The 24,574-nt window shown below is 38.8% G+C and overlaps 2 protein-coding genes across 2 annotated transcripts in view; one reads left to right on the top strand and one right to left on the bottom strand.

Moving 5' to 3' along the window:
- The first annotated feature begins 736 nt into the window (after window positions 1-736).
- c1galt1a (core 1 synthase, glycoprotein-N-acetylgalactosamine 3-beta-galactosyltransferase 1a) lies at window positions 737-4,269 on the top strand. Its single transcript, XM_008331832.2, has 3 exons — window positions 737-1,104; window positions 2,071-2,738; window positions 3,439-4,269. Exons 1-3 carry the CDS (start codon window positions 939-941, stop codon window positions 3,574-3,576), a joined length of 972 nt encoding a protein of 323 aa, XP_008330054.1. The 5' UTR covers window positions 737-938; the 3' UTR covers window positions 3,577-4,269.
- Window positions 4,270-8,018: 3,749 nt separating this feature from the next.
- LOC103394506 (collagen alpha-1(XXVIII) chain) overlaps window positions 8,019-24,574 on the bottom strand; it is a gene marked incomplete at its 5' end in the record, with an annotated part of 23,177 nt that continues 6,621 nt past the window's right edge. Inside the window, 25 exon segments of the mRNA XM_074560000.1 lie at window positions 8,019-8,662; window positions 9,996-10,161; window positions 11,556-11,701; window positions 12,687-13,241; window positions 13,375-13,411; window positions 13,507-13,542; window positions 13,788-13,868; window positions 13,954-14,022; window positions 14,756-14,824; window positions 14,923-14,991; window positions 15,536-15,604; window positions 15,739-15,807; window positions 15,971-16,039; window positions 16,937-17,005; window positions 17,615-17,686; window positions 17,814-17,882; window positions 18,661-18,801; window positions 18,804-18,887; window positions 19,911-19,979; window positions 20,059-20,127; window positions 20,212-20,280; window positions 20,394-20,462; window positions 22,598-22,666; window positions 23,281-23,349; window positions 23,444-23,497. Of these exon segments, the coding sequence (XP_074416101.1) occupies window positions 8,490-8,662; window positions 9,996-10,161; window positions 11,556-11,701; window positions 12,687-13,241; window positions 13,375-13,411; window positions 13,507-13,542; window positions 13,788-13,868; window positions 13,954-14,022; window positions 14,756-14,824; window positions 14,923-14,991; window positions 15,536-15,604; window positions 15,739-15,807; window positions 15,971-16,039; window positions 16,937-17,005; window positions 17,615-17,686; window positions 17,814-17,882; window positions 18,661-18,801; window positions 18,804-18,887; window positions 19,911-19,979; window positions 20,059-20,127; window positions 20,212-20,280; window positions 20,394-20,462; window positions 22,598-22,666; window positions 23,281-23,349; window positions 23,444-23,497 (2,511 nt within the window).

The following is a 24,574-nucleotide window of genomic DNA, read 5'->3' as shown; positions in this document are numbered from 1 at the left end:
TATAAAGTGTATATACTATACATGTGTATATCTATACATGTATGCATACCTGTGTGTGTGTGTATATATATATAAATATATATAAATATGTGTATGTGTGTATATATATATGTGTATATATGTACGTGTGTATATATATATGTATGTATATATACATATATACATGTATATGTATATATACATATATACATATATACATGTATACATGTATATATGTATATATACATATATACGTATATATATGTATATATACTTTTTTTATGTATATATACATATATATATAGATAATGTATGTATATACACATACATATATATATGTGTCACTAAGCAAATGTAAATGTTTTGGCGCTACAATCTTTCTGTGATGATCAATCATCTCCATATATATTTATTGTTTAATCCCTCCAACGGCAAAGGTCAAAGAACTCAAACTACTGATGCGTTTGTGAGTGTAATAATACAACAATTCTGCACTCCTTTACCCAAATTAGAAAAACACACACACACACACACACATATCAGCTTATCATCATGCCAGAGACATGTCACCAGTATACAGGTAAGTTCTGAACTACAGGCAAAACCTGCTGAGCAGTTTGTTAATTCACGGAAGAGCTAGGTTTGAAAAAAAGAAAAACACAGTCACAGGTGACACCTGCACTGTGATGACACGAGGGCGTGTTCTGTAGGTTAACTCCCCCTCCCCCCCCCACCTAACTGATTTAATCAGTTGCAGAGGAAACACAGGTGTGGGAGGGATGGCGACATCTGTGCTTTTCTGAGGAACCAGACTCTGCTGAAATAATCAGCTAATATTCACAAGAATCACCAGGCTTCACCAAAGGCCTGTGGAGCAGAGAGCTGAGCCGACCTGAGACCATGGTGTAAAGCCATCGAAAAAAAAAACAAAGTTATCTCTGACTAACCCTCACAGGACAATGCTGAGGATGAGGCTCGCTCACCTCAAGCCACAGTTTTTTGCTGGACTGCTGTTCGGATTCCTCGCTTTTCATTTCTTTTTGGAGCTAAACAGATCTGCCGAGGAGAGTGTCACGTTTCTGACTTACATACGAGCGATTGAAGGACAGCAGCATAATCACACAGGTAGGAGGAGAAATGTTTTTAAGGCATTTATATTTCATCTTAGAAATCATGTTCTGATCAATCGGTGAATCGGAGCGTCGCAACCTGTCAATCAACCTGTCAATCTGAACGTGTCTGTGTGTCAATCTGAAGTCTTCCATGAGGTCATCATCTGTGTGTGGTTCCAGAGAGTAGCACAGGCATGGGCAAACTAAGGGTTCTGCCCTTAAATCCGGCCTGAAAAACTTTCCAAATTATATAATTTATTTATATTACCATTGTACTTTGGCCTTTTTCCCTGCAATGCCCACCTTTCCCCAAAAGATGGCGTAGAAAATGATAAAAGCATTTTAGCATTTTAGCCTGTATGCATGACTTTTACATGTCATTTATCTTGGTTCACATGAACTCTCCATCTATCTGCTATTTTGACCCGACCCCCCCCCCCTGTTCAATTTTAGGACAATTGTGTCGGTGTAGCACGTCTGCCTTGAGTCCTGGGTTCGATTCCCAGAGGAACCACATACTTGCCTGTTGGAGCAGATCTACTGCTAACACAAGGATTTCTTAATTGTCAGATCAATAACATTGAAATGATGATGATGATTATTAATATTACTGTGCTGAAAAGATATGTCACGTTTACGAAGGGTCTTTGTCGTAACGCCGGGTTAGACTCGCATGAGGCGAAATATTTGTACTACAAACAAGGCATGTTCTGAGGCAAAGCTGGACGAACAAAAACTGTTTACAGTAATCTGTTGTGTCAACAGAAACAGCATGTGTCTTTACTGTTGACGCCGTTTCAACAAGTGTAGGGCATGACTGTTGACTTGGTCGAGAAGACCAAGAGCAAATAAGCCCGTAGTTCAACAGTCACTGTTAGATAACGTGTTGCAAAATATTTGTTTATTGATTTTACTGACCTACAAATGGGAAAATCCCAGCTTTCTCACACACTTTGACTTTTTTTTGTGCTTGTTGTAGTTGCAGATGAACAGACCCCAGCAAAGACTACCGCCCAGTCGATACGCATCTTGTGCTGGATCATGACAGGACCAAAGTATCTGGAATCACGAACTAAGCACATCAAAGGCACTTGGGCCAAGCGCTGTGACATAGTGCTGTACATGAGCTCAGAGGAAACCGACTTCCCAACTGTGGGGCTCAATGTCAGCGAGGGCAGGGAGAACCTGTACTGGAAGACCATTCGAGCTTTCCAGTACGTCTACGAGCACCACATGGACGACGCGGATTGGTTCGTGAAAGCCGACGACGACACGTACATGATCGTAGAGAATCTCCGCTACGCTTTGTCCAAGTATGACACAGAAACGCCCGTGTATCTGGGAAGAAGATTTTACCCTTTCGTTAAAAATGGCTACATGGCGGGCGGAGCAGGCTACGTCCTCAGCAAGGAGGCGCTGAGAAGATTCATTAACGGCTTCAGCTCCGGATCTTGCACCCATTTCTCCGAGATTGAAGACATGGCTCTGGGACAGTGTATGCAGACAATGGGGGTAGAGCCGACAGACAGCAGGGACATAAAGGGCAGACAAAGGTTTCATGCGTACCCACCAGAAAACCACGTGGTCAGGCAACCACCGAGACCATTGCCATGGTATCTGGTCTATGAGTTCTACCCAGCGGTCGAGGTAAGCAATTACATATCACTGACCAGTCAATCTAAATGTTGTTAAAATACAAATGGCTGTTTCTTTGGCTCTATTCTTGAAGTACCGAACACAAAAACAATTGTTGGAGGGATCACTATATAACAAAAATATGTGTCAGAACAAACACCAAATCCAAACCAAAACTACAGTTTGATCTTTCTCCTCATTGGTCTAATTTAGCCAAGACAGATAACCACGCCCCCTTTTATTTTGTTTAAAATATTGTTTATTCTAGATGCTATTGTAAATCTCCGGATGCTGATTCTTGTCACCGGTCAGTTCAATTTTCCACTTGCGCTGGCAGACTGACATTTATTTATTTTTTTTTGCTTTGCTAACCCAGAGATGGATTGAAAAAATAATGTATATTATGTATATACGTATATGTGCAGCATATTGTCCAATGCTGTGAATGTTTAACAAGAGAAGGTGTTGTAAAATGAATATCTGGTAATATTATTGCAAAACATCTTGTTTTCACTGTCGCCCCTGTTTGATCCACTGACTCCATCGTCTTCAACGCCAAACCCAAAAAGTTTGTCCTGATATGGTTCCATAAAGACTCAGAACTAACACATTAATGATTGTGTAGCGTCTTACTTTAACACATTAATGATTGTGTAGCGTCTTGTTGTAAAACTTAAGGTAACATTAACTGTCTCTTCTCTCCCCACTCCAGGGTCCACGTAGCTGCTCAGACCTGTCTGTCTCCTTTCACTACATACACCCGGATATGCTGTATGTTTTGGATTACCTGACGTACCATCTGAGACCGTATGGATACAAATATCGATTTAATCCTGATGAAACAACGTAATGCCTTAGAGCCACGGCCTCTTTGTACGCTGGACGTAGGGCATTGGATGGTAACATTTCTCCTATGCGAATGTGTGTTCACAATATTGAGGTATGGCTTATTTATAAATAATTTTACAGAAATCTACAATTGTATTCTATAATTGGGACTGATTTTCATATCAACAGTATTTGTATAAAAGTGTGAGCTGCAGCAGACTAGACAATATATTTAAAAAAAAACCAAAATGAATCTCTGCTAACACAATGAGCACGTAGCTCAGTGGAGAACATTTTCCTGCAGCAGTAACTCCTTCTGCACTGCCTAATCTTATCAGCTGCACTTTGTTCTGTTGACCGGACTTCACACCAATCAAGCTCTGCCCCTCCCCTGAAGAAAATGTGTTGAACTCGTAAATAGTATGACTCTGAGATCACTAAGTTACTTCCTTGTGAAAAAAAAAAAAGTCAATAAATTTCATAACCAACCAGGCCAGTTAAAGTTATAAGTGTGAAATGTGCGATTCGATTTATTTATTTTTTCATAGGTCAAAAATATGTCTCACCAGTTTACATGGTCATTGACTGTCTTGTGTGCAGTAAACTAATTTAAACAACCAATTCTCTTTGGAAGTGAGTAAATATTACAGAACTTTTTTTTTTTTTTTACATTTACAATATGTTAAGTTCCACAATTAAAAACGTGTAAAACTGAGAGTTTGTCTGTAAAGCTTTTCTAACTTTCAATGAAAACCTAAGGTCATGGAGATGTACGTACGAAATTGTACAACTCACAGTACATGAGAGAAGTGTCCTTTATTGTCATTGTTTACATAAACCAAGTCAATCTTTAATTGTGCACATGCAACGGTTCAAATGTCCGATTACAATTAAATGCACCAATCAGTTCACGTGACCCAGTCGGGGTGGGAGGGTGTCTAGCACACGACAGCCAATCAGGAACTCCGCAGGTCACGTTCAACTTATCGGTGTGCAGATACGCTGTTTCTTTGTTTGTTTACGGTATGAGCAGCGGGAAACAAGTGAACTACTTGCAAAAAGGGCAAAGAAAGGAGAAAGACAGCGAGTACGCTCTGAAAGGAGGTCGATAAACCAGCACACTAACCTGCTGAGCGTTTGGAGCTGAGTGACTGAATGGAGGAGATGAGTTAAGTCGGTAAGATTAAAAAAACGTCATACCATCGTTATGCTAATGCTAATGCTAATTCGGCGTTTCACAGGCTAATTACGTATCCTCCATTTTGTGAGCCGCTACCAACGTCGCGGGCACAGCTAACAACGGTCATGTGCCTCTTTAAGCTCCTCTGACACTATGAATTACATAATTAGCTTGTAGTTATGTTTAATTTTGTAAGCGCTAACTAAAGAAGGAATTTGTTTCATTTTAATGTGAGTTAAAGTAATTCGGAGAATAATAATTGGTGTCCTGTATCCTTGCACTAATTAGGCCTATATTAGGAGTAAATAAGCACAATAATTTGATGCATCTGAAAACATCCCATTTCATGGGATTTTATGTATTGAAGGTTAGTTGTTATTTATCATAATGAGTATTATTTAGACACTATTCACTTTAACAGAAAAAAAGTGAGTTATTGAATGTTAACATGGTCATACTGGAACTTTGGCTTTCTTGAGTATTTACTGTTGCACAATAAATGCTGTAGAATAGGGGTGTCAAACTTATTTTCACCAGGGGGCCACATCAGCAATACAGTTCCTCTTGAAGGGCCGGTTGTAAATGGACGACAGTATAGGTCAGGGGTCCCCAAACCCTGGTTCACTGACTGGTACCAGTCCATAGGTCATTTGGTATCTGGCTGCAGTGGGACATAATGGGAAAAATGTACTTAAATTTTATTAATTTAATTAATTCAAGGAAAATCTAGTCATATCCATTTACTTTCTTTATTTAAAGATAATAATAATAATAATAAATAATAGGGCATTTAGACTCAGATACTAACAGAATAGAGTCTAAAAGATGTTTTGGATTTTTTAAATTATTTTAATCCTTCATTGCTCAGCACCTTGCTACCGATGTTTAGTAACGACTGGTACTGGCTTACCAGTGCTTGGAACAAAAAAGGTTGGGGACCACTGGTATAGGTGTAACTACTCCATCACAGACTAATACATGTTTCTGCAATTGATTATTATTTATTCAAGCTATAAATATTAATTACTTTTAATAAATGCTCTATGGACTTTACTAAATGCTTTTTAAGGTCTCGTGGGTCCCAGAAAACGACTTGGCGTGCTGCATTTGGCCCCCAGCTCTTGAGTTTGACACATGCTATAAAGAGTAGAGTTTCAACATTTAACCTGTTCAGTGATGTATTTGAGAATAGAATGTAATGTAAGATGAGACCTTGTCTATAGGTGAGGTTCGAGAAAGTTCAAGGACCAGTACGAGATCCCAATCGTATTTGATGGTGAGCTGTTAACCCTGAAGGAAAAGACACAGGCAAGGAGATACAGGTGTGTACACACACACACACACACACACACACAGATACACACACACACCATTAAAAGGTAGTGCAACATATATATAATTTTATATGATGTGTAAAACAGCGCCCCTCTAAATGATTATGTGGTGATTGAGCATTGAAAACATGGTGCACTGCACTCTGTTGTCTGTGATGAGGTCAAGCTGAGTTAACTTTGCTTCCTCTGGAATTTTTTTTTCCTGCGCCACAGCATTCAGGTGTAGGGTCCCTCTGGGTTCCAGGTGTTCTAAAAGTCATATATTCTGCCATTAGACACATTTGATGAATGGCTGCCTTTGATATACGCAAGTTCAAGTCTTTTATTTCAAATAGACAACAAATTAGGAGAGGCCACAGACTCCTCCTCCGTCCCTACTGGTCCTAGTTGCTCCTCCGTCCCCGCTGGCCCCAGTTTCTCCTTCTGTCACCCGTGACCCCAACGTGTCCACCCTAACTGCCGAGGTCCGTCTGAATGGCCGTATCCTCACCCAAGCGTGTGCTGGACATGCAGGTTGAGGTAGTATCAGAAATCAGGGGTGTCAACAATTGTTCTTCGTGACCTCGATAAAACATTAAAGGCCAATAAATTAATTCTATCTTTGCCTTTTTACATGTTTGAAATCACATACTGCTGGGGCCGTATAGCTTCCCAGAAGGGGTTCAAGTTGCTAGGTCTGGCATTCTCTTTTGGGGGGGATGTTCTCCTCTCGCAGTGGTATGCTATGACGGTGTGCCCTCTCCTCCCCAGCGCCACGTCCCTTGAGCAGGCCGATTGCCCTCTCCCCTACTGCCTGAAGTGGAGATCATTGTACCACCTCTCTTGGTCGGTGTTGGGGTCCATTAGAGGGGGTAGCCATGGTCCACTATTGTTGATACACACAAGATGTGCACTCCAGCTAACAGTGTCTGACCATTCTGCCTTAATGCACGCGGTTACAGACACGGGTATTTACAGAGACAATCAGTGCTTGTTTGAAAGTAGAAAACTACTAATGTAACTGCGCTCATGGCCTAATCTGCAGTGCGCTGGTTTAGAGCTGCCACAATTAAATGAATAAGATGTTGCCCTTGAAGTTTCAAACAATTGCATGGATTGTTCTTCTATTGCAATAGTCACAGAGAACTCTTGTGCTGACTCGTGGGTATTACTATGAGTAATTCCTTGTTATCTGCCTTGTGGGTAATGAAGCTGGTGCATGTAATTGTAATTGCAGATATTACAGAAACAAAAACGATCCTGTTGACATGGGGAAACAGAAACAGTGAAGGCGAACTATCTCCCAGATCACACTATCACCCTTTAAAGCTTTATCAGTGTCAAGCACTGATACTGTTTATCAATGTTATTGCATTTTACAAAGTGAAAGAACACATGAAGACAGAAAGATAAAACTGCACTAGTTTATTGGTTGGGAAATGTCTATAGGCTGAATTGCAGAATTTTCAGTAAATTTCTAATTGATCTTTAATCATTGTTAAATGGCATTACATTTTGATATGATTTTAAGTTTGCTTTTAAGACAGCAATGTAACAATGTTACATAGCACTGTGTTGCAACACTAGAAAATTGGTCTATAAGTCTGTCACTCTATATTTTTAACATCTGCATTTTTATTTTTCTTCTTATTTATTCTTCTGGAATAGAGCAATTCAACTCAACTACGTTATGTTACTAACTTTGTTACTTGATTGTTTGGCAGTGTTGGATTGTGGTGAAACTGGGAGGACATGAAAGAGCAAACCAAGAATGAGGTCACAGTTTAACAAAGTAAAGGACATTTATCAGAGGCTCTATTGTTCTTGCCGCTGTTGCACTACCTTTTGATGATGTTGACACATACTAAATACGGATATGCTTCTTTACACACAGGACTGTGGTTTTTGTCAGAGTAGGACTGTGTGTGTACAGTGTTTAAAATGACATTTGTCACAAAGACTGGGAAAGTGTTGGAAGATAGTTTAATCAAACAATGAGATTTAGAAAGTTCTGAATTGCTTTTTTTTTTTTTAACAGCATAAACAATGGTATTAAATATTTAGGAAATGTACAGGTAGGGACAATTGGCATCAACAACATCGGGGGAATTAAAATGACATTGAACCTAAAAAGACACTTTGTGAATAATAAAACATGTAAAAGGTGAAAACCTTTTACATGTTTTATTATTCACAAAGTGTCTTTTTAAGTTACTGTTCTGTTAAAGTCTGTCCTGGGAAAATCTGACACATCCAATATTGCAATAATGAAATATTAAAACAAATATAACAGAGGGTGTTGCCTGCGTGTGAGGAGAAGGTCCAAGTTGCCAATACATTGTTCAGGGATCAGTTTAAAGAGCACAAGCTGCGTCACTCGTTCTGTTCCACTTTGGTGCGGTGAAACTCCTGCTTCACGTACAAACTTGTCCTCCTAATGTGTTAAATGTAGATGCAGGAATCCCTGCAGTCCGCTTCAGTCTTAAAGTTGTTTTCATTCCCCTCGCAGCTGCCATACCAAAACTGGGCACAGGCGTTGGCCTCAGGGTCATAGTACCACCTGATTACGTACTGACGACAGGAGCCTTGGTCTATAGGCTGACTGCAAACTTCAGCTGAAAAGATAGAAAGAAAAAAACAGTTTTTTTATTTTTGTGTATAATGCATTAAATATGGAATAGGAATTTTATTTTTGTGTATAATGCATTAAATATAGAATGTGGACAGACCTAAGTCTCACCCAGATGCTAGAGGAACATGTGTGTCTTCCTACTGCTAATCAAACATATAGATAATGAGTACTGCTATTGTAAGGGCATTGGGCCAAGCCAGTTATCTAAACAACGATTTCCATTGTATGATTTACATTGTATGACTGTTGAAGACAACAGGGTTGTAGTTAGGAGTCAGCAAATAAACAGGAACAGAATACAATAGACGTTAGAAGAGGGATATGTTGAAAAATGGGAAGTGTTTCGGACATAAAGAGAATGAAAGACAGGATGAACATCGGTATTGGCTAACATTCACCTCGTTAACTGCCATCGGGAAATACACAATGATAATTCATATATGTGTATATGGGTATATATGAATATATATATATATGAATTATCAGTCAATTTCCCGATGTATTGATTCAACAAATACCTCTACTGTGCACATCAATTTTACTTTAAAGTATATGCCAACCTAACAGTAATATTGATTAAGAAATTATCATCTATACCAGGGGTGTGAAACTCATTTGGCCGCACACGGGCTAAATAGATATCAAATTGGCCGAACCAGTACAATCATAGCATAATGACCTATAAATAGCAATAAGTCAATGTTTTTTTTATTAGATATTTCTTAGTATTTTTTCATATTTAATGAAATATAATTTTACCACATCAAATCTTGAATTTTCAAAATACAGCATGTAGGCCAGTTTTGGCCCGGGGGCTATTTGTCTGACGCTCCTGGTCTATACAGTTGTAGTTGATGCATATGCATTTACAATGTTTCAATGTATTTTGAAACATCAACACCTTTTATGGACAATTAAGTTCAAGCGATATAGCATCGCTTTTGTTTAAACTCAGATTCTCCTTGTCAAATATTTACAGGCTTAAGGTCTGTCTGTCAACGACAGTGTATACACTTGGATTATTACTGGGCAACACCTTCACGAGGCAGACGCAACAGGGGCAGGAGCAGATACACTTTTCTGTCACCTAGTTTACTATGTCTGAAGTGTTAATCCAGTGCTGACAACACAACAGTTTCTTTTCTTTTTTTTTTAAGAAAAGTTTTGTATTGTTTCCCATTTCAAATGTCAAATATCTATTTACAGAGAAGAAGGGTGTGTCGCTACCTATTGAAAAAAATATTGTCACATATTTCCTGCTTTACAGGGAACTACACCCTTATCTGAAAGCCAGCTGTTGTTATTGGCTTCGTTACCTTGTGCAGATGAGTCAGTCAGCGGTTGAAGACTAAGACTGGGCTGCTTGGTTTTGACTTCTGGAAGCCTGCCTTTTAACTCGGTGTCAATCAGGTTCACTTCAGGTCTCCCTGATTCAGGAGTTTGTAGGGTAGAGGGTTTAACAACATTCACAGTGGCTCCACCCTGTGGAAGAGAATGACCTCAGATCAGATCATGTACTTCAGATCTAAAAAACAAATAAAAATGAAAACAATGCCAAGAAATATAGTAGGAAATTGAAACAATCATTAGTACATTAACATAGATACATATTCCATGTTGTCCTTACCGTACATACTCGCATATAAGCCGAATTTAAAGGAGGGGGTCGGCCTATATGCGCATAAATACCTGGGATACCATACGTATTGTTCAAATTATCATAACACCTATAAATAAATTTAATCCACACAATCTACAACTGATATTTAATAATCACTTTAACTGTACCACTGATATACAGTAATGCAAAAAAAATCATGTCTATTCTGAATTTTGTAACAAACATTGGCGAGAGAGAGCTTCGCAATTTTAACGTAAACGGTGTTTACCGAGATCATTTTCCAATTCTTTGTTGATGCACACAGCAGGAGAAAGACATTTTACCACGGCAAAAAATGAAAACATGGTGGTCGGCTTATAAGCAAGTTTTTGTAAAAATCACCAGTTTGGGCTGAATTTTCGGCAAATCTGCTAATACGCGAGTATGTACGGTAGCTGTGCATGTCTGGACAATATTCTGAATGTGATCAATGGAGTACAAGTAGTTAACATTAGAGGATTAAAGTTGTAACACACATTCAAAATGTACCTACCATAAACATCATAATGTCCACTTAGACACAACACATTATACATGTACACTATGTGTCTCTTTTGGTTCATGGGCCACATACAGCCCCATTACACGTCAAGTGGGCCGGACCAGTACAATCATAACATAATTACTTAAATAGTTACTTAAAAATCACACAACAGGTTTTTAATTGAATCACAAACTTGAAACGTGGCACATAACCACCGTTACAGAATGTTCCTCACCGGGTGAGGATCAAAGATTATTATTACTACAAATGGAGTTCCCCACATTTTATTTTATTTGGGCTTGTGCCCTAAATGACGGAGCGCAGACAAAAGTCTGTTTTAGAAAATCAACAGCTTGTCCTGGTGTGATCCCTTCAAATGCGTGCGCCAGTTGCAATATTTTGGGTCAATTCCAAGTGTAGCTTGAAGAGAGGGTGATAGAAAAGCTGTAATTAAAATCATAAAAGTGTAGAGTGAGTTGTTGCCATCTGTAATAAGGGAAACAAAGTTCTTAAAAAGTGCCGAGGCATCAGTTGGTTACGTCTGTGGGTAAAACGAAAATTATTTATTTGTTGGACTACAGTTGATTAGTTAATGTAATCAACAACAGGTGTTCAGTTGCAGTCTTTGTAATTAGTTTTAGCAAACAAATCATTTATTTACTTTTGTTAACATCCCTCTAATTTGTTAATATTTAACATGAGCGTAGATATAAACCAAAAGCTCTGTGTTACCTGTGTTGGATTTTCCATCTCTAGTAGTTTGACAAAAAGGTTGTCTGGTGAGACATCTGGGTGGGTGTCCACAGTTGTCCCAAAGGGTAAAAAGGTCACGGTGTCTTCCTGCTCACATATCTGGCGCAATATTAGGTTTTCCAGAGCTGTTGCAAAAAAACAAAAAAAAACAAAAACCCATAGTTTTTAGACGTGATTTACATTGATTCAACACGAATGACACTTTTATATTTTTTGGCGTCATCTCTATTTTGTTGTTGATCCACTGAATCATTGTCATGTACGAACTATATGCACATTTTTTTTTTAATTTATTTTGTGAAAATGACACTTTTGCTGATTTTTCACATTTAATTTAGCTACAACCGGACGTGTGATTTTTATTGTAATTTATTGCATTATTAGTTTGAGATTAATTATTCAAACAATAACTAAAAAATTTGACAACTTAAAAATGAATGTAATCAAATCAAATATAAAACCAAAGGCATTAAAGACATTGACATTGTTTGTAGTGTTAAAAACACAAGCTACCCTCGGATAGTTAGCCCTCTTCTTACGTGTCTGTGCAGGTTATTATACAGATGGTCCACTTCTGGTCTTTGCTCAGCCTATAAGGGCAAATGTCACCGCTCTGTTCACTGTCACTATTATCAAAAAGCTCTTGAAGACCCTGCTATTCAGAGGGCACCTCCTGACTCAGCACTTTCCTGTACTTCCCTTCTCTTTCTCCGCTTAACTCGACCCTAGTTAAAACTAAGGAACTAGCGGTCTCCTTTCAAAAATTCCTCTATGTGGCTTGGTTGTTAATCCTCTTCTAGTAAATCGCACTAAAGAAAAAAACTCTTACGTGTTTTACACTCTGTCTTGGTTTTATAAGTACCTGAAATGCATCCAAAATGACTTTTTAGAGGTGCCAGCGAGCAAAGAACTTGCACTGGATTATAATTGTAGAACATTTAAACTAATCCTTAAGGAAATTTTACTCTTATCAGTATACATGTTGTAATCACCGTTATCCCTTTGGTTGTTTGAATTATACGGTATCTTTCAATGACTATTTGAATTTTATTATTTGTGAGTACAAAGCACAATATTATCTCTCTGAGAAAACATTACACGTTTACTTACTGGGTAGTGTCCTGATGTCATCCACAAGATACACATGCTCTGTGTCCGGATTAGTGCCAATGACCGTCATCTCATCCTGGAAGTCTTCATACTGTGGGTTACTCCTCCTCATGATTCCAACGGAAAACATCTCAATCCCATGAACGTAAGCGTCCAGAGCTGTTTCATTGAGCCGCATCACGTCCCTGGCATCAGCAAGTCCACTTGTCAAAACGATAGCCACCTTTCTCACACCAGCCCTTGAAGCCCTGAAGATCTGATTAGCCCGGTGGATGGCGCTGCCAGTGAAGGTGCGTTGGCCCAAAAAGGGCATAGTCTGAATGGCAGCTTTGATGTCATCTTGGCTGAGACTTTGCAGCAGATTGACCGCCACCATGTTTTCGTCGCTGTAGAGAACAACGCCTATCCGGCTAGAGTCTTTGCTCACAGAGAGACGTTCCACCAGAGCTGAGACAAAATCCTTGACCAGCTCAAAATTTCCTGGTCCCATGTTCTCAGAGCTGTCAATGACAAACACCAACTCCAGAGGGCTCTCTTTGCACTTCAGGCCACAACCTGAACAATAAACAGTTGGAAATACAGGCCAAAGGAAATTATATTGTGTTTTTTAATCTATAGTCCAAAACATTTTGGAAGCTAACTAATTTGCAACATGTTATAAGTTAGTCTGTATAAATGTTCGGTTTACCACAAATCTCCCGGATAATTCTGATGACCTCTTCTCTCTGTGGATAGTTAGAGATAGGAAAAAAATAGAAGTTCAATTTAAAAAGACACTTCATGTATTTTTGTGACATTTTTGGGGGGTTTTTGTACTTACCGTCAGCCCTGGTTCACCCTTTTCTCCAGCTCTGCCCTGTAATTAAACTCAGTTTAGAAATATAAGCACAATGGAGAACTCAAAAATAAACTGAAAAGGCATGTTTAAGGCAGAAACAGAAAATGGATTTCTCTTTTTTTTTCTCCAGCATATGAATCCTACAGCAAGTTCACATGTCTGACCACTAGATGTCCAGTTTTATAGAGTAAGTGAGTTTCACACTAATAGATTTTGTTTTGTTTTAAAGTCAATGTTCTGTGATTTGGCAGTTACATTTATACCTTAACTCCGGTAGATCCAGGTTCCCCATACTTTCCTCTGTCCCCCTTTTTCCCATGTTCTCCCGGAATGCCTTGTTTACCCTTTGTGTATAAAAACAAAACAAAACCTTCCATTATGTAGAGCAGCACCGCTACAATTAGCAGATGCTAAATGCATTGTCTGTACCTTCTCCCCTGGGTAAGAATCTCCTGGTAATCCACGTGGGCCCACCAGCCCTTGAAAGCCAGGGTCTCCCTAAAGGAGGACAATGTAAGAGACATGGATTTGAAGACATGGACATTGTCTATGTGGTTTTCTGTCTTTTATAATAATTTCCTTTTTAAAGTTTTTTTTTTTAAGAAGGTAACTACTAATAATTTCCTTTTTAAAGTTTTTTTTAAGAAGCTAACTAAATTGTTGCTAAACACAAACTTGCAAATATCAACATATCCATATATTTGTGAATTTGGCACTGCCATATCCTAAAGCAGTATTTCTCAAATAGTTGAGCAAGCCCCCCCCCCCTTGGGGGGCGCATTGTGGTACCAGGAGGGACGCGAGGGGCTTCCAATGGAATATGGCACCCTGGACATAAGTGTACCACTACTGTACTGCTTGAATGATAACAAGCCTCCAGTCACTAGGTGGCAGCAACTCATACAGTGGTTTGTACAGATAAAAATATACACGTTACCAGGTATCAATAGTATTACAATTTATGTGGGTGTGGGTCATGGGACCTGGGGGGTGAAAACATTTCTGTCCCCAAGGGGGGCATTTTGACAATTTGACCAATATGTTGCCTCAGTACCTGTCCAACATTGCCCCACTCACACATAATGTTTGTCCTCTATATAGAGTTGCCTCAGTACCTGTCCAACATTGCCCTCTATATAGATCTACCGTAGCTGCATGACTAGATACTAAAACCTTACTTTTGAAACTCTCGGTGAACAATATGACAATGTTAGTTGTTACCTTTGCTTACCTTTTGTCCCTGGATGCCCTCTCCTTGAATCCCAGGAGGGCCTTGTGGGCCAGACTTCCCTATAGAACCCTGAAAATACAATGAGTTAAAGGTGAAAGTCGAGAAAACAAAACATGTCATGTCAGGAAACTGATTTTTAAATATAACAGAACTGTCCAGTCACTGACCTTTGGTCCAATAAGACCAGTTCCAGGTGGACCCACGGGGCCTGGTACTCCCTGAAGGCCTTTGTCTCCCTGCCACAAACCAGACACAACAAACATTGAGACTTTTTAAAATCTTGTACATTCCACTCTGACGTTCTGTTCTGACAGGGAAACAAAACCAGTTTTCCCTCTAAAGTTGCATGTAGGTATTTATGAGTTGTTTGCTCACATAATTTTTCTAACAATGAAGTATGACACTGCTTGTTCTGGGCTGGCACTTAAGTGAACTTGTCTCTCTACTGTATTTGCTGCCAATTCCCATCTGTGTTTGTTCATATGTTGGTAATTCCAAATGCACCCTTACAGCCGTCTGGAAAGTAAATCGTAGCTCAAAATAATCCTAGAGATAGTCTAATGCAGGGGTGTCAAATATGCAGCCTGTGGGCCAAAAATGGCCCGCTTGGGGTTTCAAAATTCTTGATGAATTTTTAAAATTAAAATAAAATATGCACAAATATGACATGTTTCCCTATATTACATATTTTCAGCTTTTGAGATAAACTGGAAAAAGTCCCACAACTAATTCTAAGGCAAATGCAGTCCAATTACAGTGGAACTAATACATTGGCCTCACCTTAGGTCCAGGAAGCCCTTTCCCTTCAGGTCCTGCCTCTCCTTGCATGCCCGGTGAGCCAGGAAGACCCTGAGTATTATAAATGGAGCAAAGTTAGTTCTTTGTTGTTTTAGCATTTATGCATTAGCATTTAAAAAAATAAATAAAAATTCAATTCTGTCTTTCTTATGCATCCGAAATGATACAGGTAAATAAAACCATACCATCGGTCCTGGGTGACCTTCTCCCTTCTCCCCCTGTTGTCCTGCAGGTCCAGGATTTCCTTTATTGCCCTGATAATGTAGAATGATTGAAACACACACACAAAAAAATATATCTATTAAAATATATTTTGATCTAACAGCTCTGGAACTAGCATGCGTTATCTTTGGAAAGTTTACATATGTTTTCACAGTGTCTCAATTTGAATGCATTGCATGGTTACAGTTACTGTACCTTTGTACCAACAGTTCCAATTCCACGTTCCCCCACAGGACCAGGTGGTCCCACGGGCCCTGGATCACCCTGTGACGTCAGCAAACAGAGGCGAAACACACAAATGCCAACGCTAAGAAATACAACAAACATCAATGAGCCAACGCTAAGAAATACAACAAACATCGATGATTTTGCAACATAAGCGATTTTTTCTTTCCCCGCCCAAAAATTTTTTTTTTTCCCCGCCCAAAAAGACATAAATGATGTCATGTCAGTAATCCCACACTGTAGCAGTTAGCAAACCTGCCCCTGAGGCAGAGAGCAGGAAGTCCTGTGTTTGATTTCCCAGAGGAACCACATATTTGGCGCCTCCTATGGGGCAGCCTGTTGCAGCAGCTGTGCTGTTAACACGAATTTCTTAAGTGTGGTATCAGTAAAGTTCAAATTATTATTATTTATATTATGATTATTATTACACCCAATGTAGAGAGAAATTCATGAAACTCGTAGCGTCTTTTTTTTTGTTTCTTTCTTTACTACAAGCCGGTTAAGCTGGTGCAAAAATTTCACCTGCATGCCTTCTTAAAATTCCGTCACAGTTAACCTAGGCAGATAATAGCTCTTAGGAATCCAGGGAATGCTTAAGCACTTCGTGTTCGAAAGTACATAGCTATAAGTACATAATTAAAACCGCTGTCTATGGCAACGAGATAAGAGGAGCAGTGTAACTCAAAAGAAGGTCACCTTTACTGCTGACTTGAGTCAGAGAAAGACAAACAACTTTGAACAGGGGCGGTGTGCTATAATGAGAGGACAGAAAAGGAACTGGTTCTGAAACGTTGACATTTAGCACCTGTAATGGCTATACAGATGGAGAAGAAACAAACTTCCTACGATACAGAAGTATTTTGAATGCAAACTTAGCGGTCGTAAGTCTGTAGATTCACATAGAGACGGGCCATTTAACATCGACTGTTACGGTACCTTTGATCCGGGCAATCCATTTCCAGCAGGTCCAGGAAGTCCCATCATTCCCCGACTTCCTGGCTCACCCTAAACAGAGTTAAATGAACATTCAAACACCTCAAGTCATCTTTAATAATAATAACTAATTACGAATCACTTGGTGCCCCGATGCATTCCATATCAATATATCAGGCAATGGTGGTGCAGTTGTTCAACTTTATTCTTTTAATTCTATTAGATTAAAGTTTAAACACTTTTTGACAGTTAAAACCATGGACGTTAAACATACGGCCCGTGGGCCAAAACTGGCCTGTTTGGAGTTTCAATCTGGCCCACTGGATGTATTTTGAAATTAAAAAGTACACTTCATGTTCAGGAAATGGTTTGTGAAATTATAATAAATAAATTTGTAAAGTTATAATCACATATTATTAGGATATATCTAATATACTTGTACTTCTTTTGCATGAACACAAAGGAGAAAAACATGGACTTACTGTTGTTTATAGGTAATTTTGTTACGATTGTACTGGTCCGGCCCACTTGACATCTAATTAGGTATGTATGCGGCCCGTGAACCAATACGAGTTTGACACCCCTTGAGTTAGACCTTTAAACTATACTGTATTAGTGGCCATTAGGTTTAAAAACGTTATGGGAGAATGAATAGAAAAGCATCAACACTATTCACCAAACCTTAGCACCAGGGGGACCCTGTGGCCCCGGAGACCCTGACAGTCCCCTCAGTCCACGATCACCTCTGTCTCCCTGTGGAAGCACAAGAAGAAATACTTTAAAGTTTTATGTGCATCCCTTATAATAATACAAAACACAATATACAACAAATATGAGTTCAACAGGTAAAGCAGAGAACTTCATGTATTTGCAGATTTACCTGCTCACCGGGAATACCCGTTCCAGGCTCTCCCTGTAAGCCTCGCAGACCTGGCAACCCCATTTCTCCCTGAGTGAGACCAACAGGTTTCATATTTCATTGAAATGACACACAACAGCACTGTGTATACTCAAAGTATGTTTCAGAAATCAAATATCATTTTTAGACACACAACAGCACTGTGTATACTCAAATCAAATATCATTTTTAGCAATGTTTTTTTTACTGATATTAGGTATGAAAGTATGACAGAAGACATTTTCTATGTTAATGTCAGTGATGAGGAGCGTCAGGATCTGTGACTTATCACAATATCAATATGTTGATCATGAACATTTTGCTGCTTCCATTCATGTATATGTATCCTTAAGTGTTTTATCCAATCATATTTCAGCCTCATCTGTTACCAGGGTGAAAGAAATCCTTCTTGAGGCCTTCAGAATCAGTAGTGCAAGCACCATTGGAGCCTGACAAGAATGAAGTAGTTTCCTTAACCAGTTCGATTTTAAATTGGCGACACCGAGGCGTTCTACCAGGCGTATTGTTATGTGGCATTTCAATGGTTGTGATTGGACGGTCAAAAAAAAAAAAAAAAAGCACTGTGAATCTATCAAACTGCATCTAGTGATTTGAAAGTTTTCTCTGCGTCCACTGCTTCTGTAGTGCAGACAGCGAATTAAAACTTACTCCATAAATACAACAGGGCAGACTGGACATTTAGCATTAGCATGAATGGAGAGAGAAAAGCATTTGTTGTTGGAACTGGAACAAACAGAAATCTTCTTAAGGAAGAAGCAGAGGACTGACTTATTTTCTCCACAAACAGATTAAATACTTATTGACTTACCTTAGGTCCAGGAAGACCGTCTTCACCAGGAATACCAGGTATACCTGCAGTTCCATTGGAGCCTGACTCCCCCTGGACAACCACATACATGCGTCAAGCTAAACCATGAAATTGTTCCCATTTGGAACATACTGGACTCAAAAAGGCCTATCCTTCACCTTTGGTCCAGGTTCACCAAGGCCCCTTTCCCCTGGAAGTCCAGGATCTCCAGGAAAACCCTGATCTCCCTAAGGAATGACAGCGGTTCCTTATAAGTGATTTTTAAGGTCTGAGGGGCTTTCAAATAAAATAAAATTTAATTGGTAAGACCAGTTAATTATCTAAAATTAATTGTTAAGCCTTGCAGTTTTATTTGAATGAATAATATTTCCACTAAGAATTTTTGTACTCTTTACGTCCTTCAGAAAAACACAGTTTATTTTAGGCTAAAAGTAGCAATTTGTTCATAACAAGTGAAGCACAAATTATATGAAAGACTATTGAGCGCACCTGAATATAAGCCGCACCCACTAAATTTAAAAAGGAAAAAAACGTACACATAAAGGCCGCACTTCTCTATAAGCCGCAGGTGTTCACGTTGTTGGGATATTTACACAGATTTTTTTTTTACGTTTAATTTAATAAATGCTTTTTTTTTCCCGAACAGAGCCTGTAACACGGCTGGTTACACGTTAGCGCTTTCCTGCTTTGGTGCCCCGACCGTAGTTGGAATGCACAGTGAGCTGCTTCAGCGCCAACGCTAACGTTAGCTCCGGGGCTATCTCCCTTCACTTTGTGCTTGTCCGCAGCAGAGGTAAGCAGAAACAGGGAAGTTGGGATCTTTATTACCATTCCCATAAAAAAATTTTAAAAAATCGATAAATTTTTCGCATCATTGTTTAAGCCACAGGGTTCAAAGTGTGAAAAAAAGTAGTTGCTTATAGTCTGGGAATTATGGTATATAGTAGTTTTGAGGTTTGTAAACGTATAGCAAGATTCAAATGCCTATTTTTTATTATAATTCCAAGTTAATAATAATAATCCTGAATGTAAAGCATTAGAAATGTTGACAGTTATTGTATTAGACAATATTGGAGAAACACTTTTTTGACATAATTTGCAGTCTACAAAATTATACCAATACATAACCAATTTTTAAATTATTCATTTCCTGTATATTTGTATGAAGGTCACATGCAAAACATCTCGTGATTGTTTACTTTATACCATATTAAAGTCTCGCTGTGAGTCATGGTTACCCCACTACTAACCTTTGGTCCAACTAAACCCAATCCAGAAGGCCCCCTTGGACCAGAGGGCCCAACGGGCCCTTGATTTCCCTAAAAAAAGGGTAAACAACACTTAAATGAACTAAAGAGAAATAAGGAAAACAAATGTCAGTAATCAGCAAAGTCTTGCCTTTTCTCCTTGGTCCCCTTCCCCTGGTGAACCCATCAACCCTGGTGGACCAGGAGCCCCTGTGCTTCCCTGAAGGCCAGACGGGGGAAGCCATATTGTCCTCTATGTAGTTTACATGTGTGTAATCGCAGTCACTGTAACAGTTAACATTACCTTATCACCTTTTTGTCCAAGTCCTGCCGGTCCAGGGTTGCCCTTAGGCCCCTGAAGACCCTTCTCCCCCTGTCGTAACAACAAAGTATTTAGCTCAGGTTGTTTACAACTGCAGTAAAAGTAGAAGAAAAAAAAAAAAGGGGAATACCTTATGAACTAAACCCATTTGTCATATTACTTACCTTTGGTCCTTGAACACCCACACCAGGAAATCCTATTAGTCCTTGCATGCCTGGTGACCCTGCTGGCCCCTAAACAAATTAGCACAAAATACTGTTAGCAAGACGTTTTTACGACTATTTCCTAATCAAATACCTCATTTCTATACAAATATAGTCATGATGTTTTTACTGAAGGTCCAGTACTGTATACTAAAGTTGCCTGCAGCTCTTACTGGGCATTTCAGCCATGAAGCATGTAAAGAATCTTATCTAAATATGCCCGAATACACCTGTGGCGTTTACTTGCTTTGTTGACAAGTTTTTCTAGCCTTCAGCGGAAAACGCTTATTCATAAAAAAAGAGGAAGAATTAAGTTTCTTTTATTATAGAACTTCAACCTGTTTCAACAAGATGTCAAGATAATATTTCTTTTCATACAACGTTATGCTGTAGGCCTACAGAGAAAATATAGTCATGTCTTTCGGCACTGCTCCAAATCTAATTGAGCAATTTAGTGATACAGCAGAGGACAATACAGGAAGGCCATCACTCCCCAGGCTGACACGACAGAGAAAGAGTTTGTTGACTTATAGATCGAGAACTGACCGTATTTACTGTGGGTGTGGTGCAAATCCTGCTGTGAACCTAGTCTCTCACCTAGTGTACATACATGACGATGTATTTGGGTTGCGGCAGGAAAAGCATTCGGGGTCAAAACTTTGCCAAATTACTATACAGATTTCTGCAGTAGCGGCCCCAGGTAAACAGACAAGCCGAAAGTGATTCTATGTCAGTGTTAGTCATAAATATGATATATAATATATTTATTCTTTTTGAGACTGTACCGGCTCCAGAGATGGACGGACGGACAGACAGACAGATCCATGGATGGATAGATAGACAGATAGATAGATAGACAGACAGATCGACATTTATTAAATCCTTGGGAATTAAGGATTAATAGCATTATTAATACCATTCATGTATTACTGAGTACTGAATTCACGTCACTCACTCCAGAGAGCACTTTTTCCCCCAAAATCTTTGAATAGTGTGTTGCAACTATGAATTCTGAAAAGGGTACACACTGCCACCCAGTGGCATGCAGTACATAGCATAACCGAGACTGATTCATTGTCCCTCCTCTCCACTCTGATGTCCTCCAATCGGCTCGCAGCCCAATGCGTACCTGCCATCCTGGTATCATGGCACAGTGTGACCCACCTTTTAGTTCTTCCTCTTCCACCAATTTCAAATAGTTTTTGGTTTGTTTTTTTATATATATATACATATATATATATATATATATATATATATATATATATATATATATATATATATATATATATATATATATATATATATATATATATATATATATATATATATATATATATATATATATATATATATATATATATATATATATATACATATTTCAATATACTGTCTTTATTCATGTTTGAACGATAACCAAGCCTCCAGTCACTAGATGGCAGTAGAGCAGGCTTTATTAATCTATTTTGATAATCGGGGGTTGTATACAGAATGCTGGTCCAAGCAACACCTACAGTTGTTTATTCAGATAAATAAATAATTCAGAGGTGTTGGGGGGGGAGGGGGGTATTGAGAAACACTGTCCTAAGCAAAGTTCCTCACCAAATGTATCGTAATTTCTGGACTATACGCCGCTACTTTTTTCCTCCAAACGCTTTGAACCCTGCGACTTAAACAATGACACAGTTACTTTTGGATTTTTACAGGCTAACGAATTTCATACCGCTAGCGATCAGTGACTTTTCTGGTAGGCTACTGTGTGTTATACTAGTAGCATATGTCTGTCTGTGAATGGCTGTGTGCGTATATGTGCATGGGGCGCACTTATACGCAAATTCGAGAGCAGTTTGAGCCCTGTTATGTCGAAGCGTGAGTTGGTTATAGAGGAGCTGTTAAAACACTGTTCATGTTCTGTTGTGCTCGGTGTGGCTGTGGCACTGTTCAAAAATTAAAAAAAACAAAACATTTATTTAATTAATAGTGAAAAAAAATCTTTCTATAAATATCCTATGTTACAACGTAGACACACTGTGGCTTATAGAAACGTACGGCCTATATATATGTACAATTATTTTTTTCTTTTTAAATTTAGTGGGTGCGGCTCATATTCGGGTGCGCTCAATAGTCCGGTAATCTGGAATACGTAAAAATGTTACTTTCTCACGTACACTCATCCCTGGTTTTCCCACACCCACGGAACCAGGTGGACCGGGTCTGCCAGGGCTGCCTCTCTCACCCTAGAAGAACAGATGGGACATGTTGTACATTTTACTGATTAAACACCAAGTGACTAAGTCAAACTCAACTTAAATTTACATTCATCAAACAACCATTTACATTCACACTTAGCGTTTGACTATCCAATTAACCTCGTCCTTGATGTGCACTGTTTGATGATTTGATGATTTTCATGGATTTTGACATTGAATACAGGCCCCTTTTTTAATTTTTTAATTTTTTAATTTTGGTTAACTGTTGATTAACCATTAGAGAAGGTGTCTCAAACTTTGGACCCCAAAGCAACTTCCAGCCCGCATGCCCCAAAATCTGTCCCGCAACTTGATAAGGATAATGACTTTTAAAAATTAAAATAAAACTAAATTACATAGATATATTTTATTGATTGCAGGTTGGAAAATTACAATTGTTTTATTTGGTAATTCTACTCATTTGTACAGAATTTATAAGACAAAGACTGATATTGAACCAGTAACTGACATGGCCCTCAAGTAAAATGACATTAGCAGTAATGGCCTCATTTGAGCTTGAGACTCCTGTACTTGTTCAGAATCAATTGTATTTTTTTTTTTTTTTTTAGTATTGAATTATAACATTACATATCTTGTCTTACCTTTGGACCAGGGAAACCAATTCCAGTATCTCCCATAGGTCCAGGTGCACCACTCAATCCTCGGATTCCCTGTATATGGAGTGTACAGAAACAGTCACAAAAACCAGACATCTTTCCTTCGGCTTTAACACCTAACCTCAAGTCAGTCACTTAGCCTTCTTACTTTAGTGCCAGCCGGCCCCTCTGGACCCTGGTCTCCAGGTGCTCCAATTGGTCCCTGGACAAAACCAAACCATAAATTGTATCAGTGTTAAAATTAGGAAAAATAAATAAAAACTCCCTGACCTCACTATTTCCAAATGATACTTTAGATAAAAGGAACAATCAAACACTTTTATAATCTTAGTACAAGTGGTAGCCTGATAGAAAGTATTCTTTTCTTGGCTATACGCTGCTCATCTGTGGCATTCCTTTAGGGAAAACAGCATGCAGAGACAGAATGCGATGTGTGGTTGCTTCTTATCCTGCCAAGATTGAGTAACGCTACTCGAATGATTGTACCCGTGCGTGTATCTGACTCTCTTGCCATAAGAAATAAGAGTGTAAACTTACACCAAACGTCCCGTCTCTACATAAACTTGAGTTTCTCACCTATAAAAACAAATATCTACCAATTTGCTTTTTATATCACATTCTGCACTAATATACGTAAACACCAAATATCATCAACTGGCAGCCCGCAGGCCAGATCCGGCCCACAGAACCATCCGATCCAGCCTGTGACTGGGTTCCAAAATTGTGAGGATTTGTGAGAACTGTGTGGTCCTAAAATGGAATCGGGGGGGCTGGGTCAGGAGCAGCTAGATGGAGCATTCGCGTGAACTAAGATAAATGGCATGTAAAAGTCATGCATAAACGCTAAAAGGCTTTTGTCATGTTCTACGCCACCTATTGGACGTAGAACATGGAAACGTGGGTATTTCAGGGAAAAGGCAGACATATAAAGATAATATAAATAAATTATATATTTTGGAAAAGTTTGGCGGGCTGAATTAAAAAGCTGAACGGGCCGCATCCGGCCCCCGGGCCTTAGTTTGGGGGCACTGGAGCTAATCCCAGCTATCTACAGCTGAGGACAGAGTACAACCCTGAACAGTGTATATACAGTATATATATATATATATACACATATACACACACATATATACATATACACACACATATATATACACATATATATACACATACATATATATACATATATACATACATATATATACACATATATACACATAAAATTGAATGTGGGTGTAAGTGGTTGTTTGTTTATATATATAGAATTAAATTTAAAAAA

Source organism: Cynoglossus semilaevis, chromosome 18 (assembly GCF_000523025.1).
Source record: "Cynoglossus semilaevis isolate Cse_v1.0 chromosome 18, Cse_v1.0, whole genome shotgun sequence".
Classification (NCBI taxonomy): domain Eukaryota; kingdom Metazoa; phylum Chordata; class Actinopteri; order Pleuronectiformes; family Cynoglossidae; genus Cynoglossus; species Cynoglossus semilaevis.
This window is presented reverse-complemented; position numbering and strand designations above follow the sequence as displayed.

Coding starts and splice junctions, on each gene's coding strand:
- c1galt1a (XM_008331832.2), top strand. CDS start 939: ATGCTGAGGATGAGGCTCGCTCACCTCAAGCCACAGTTTTTTGCTGGA. Junction 1,105..2,070: donor ACAGCAGCATAATCACACAG/GTAGGAGGAGAA, acceptor TGCTTGTTGTAG/TTGCAGATGAACAGACCCCA. Junction 2,739..3,438: donor AGTTCTACCCAGCGGTCGAG/GTAAGCAATTAC, acceptor TCCCCACTCCAG/GGTCCACGTAGCTGCTCAGA.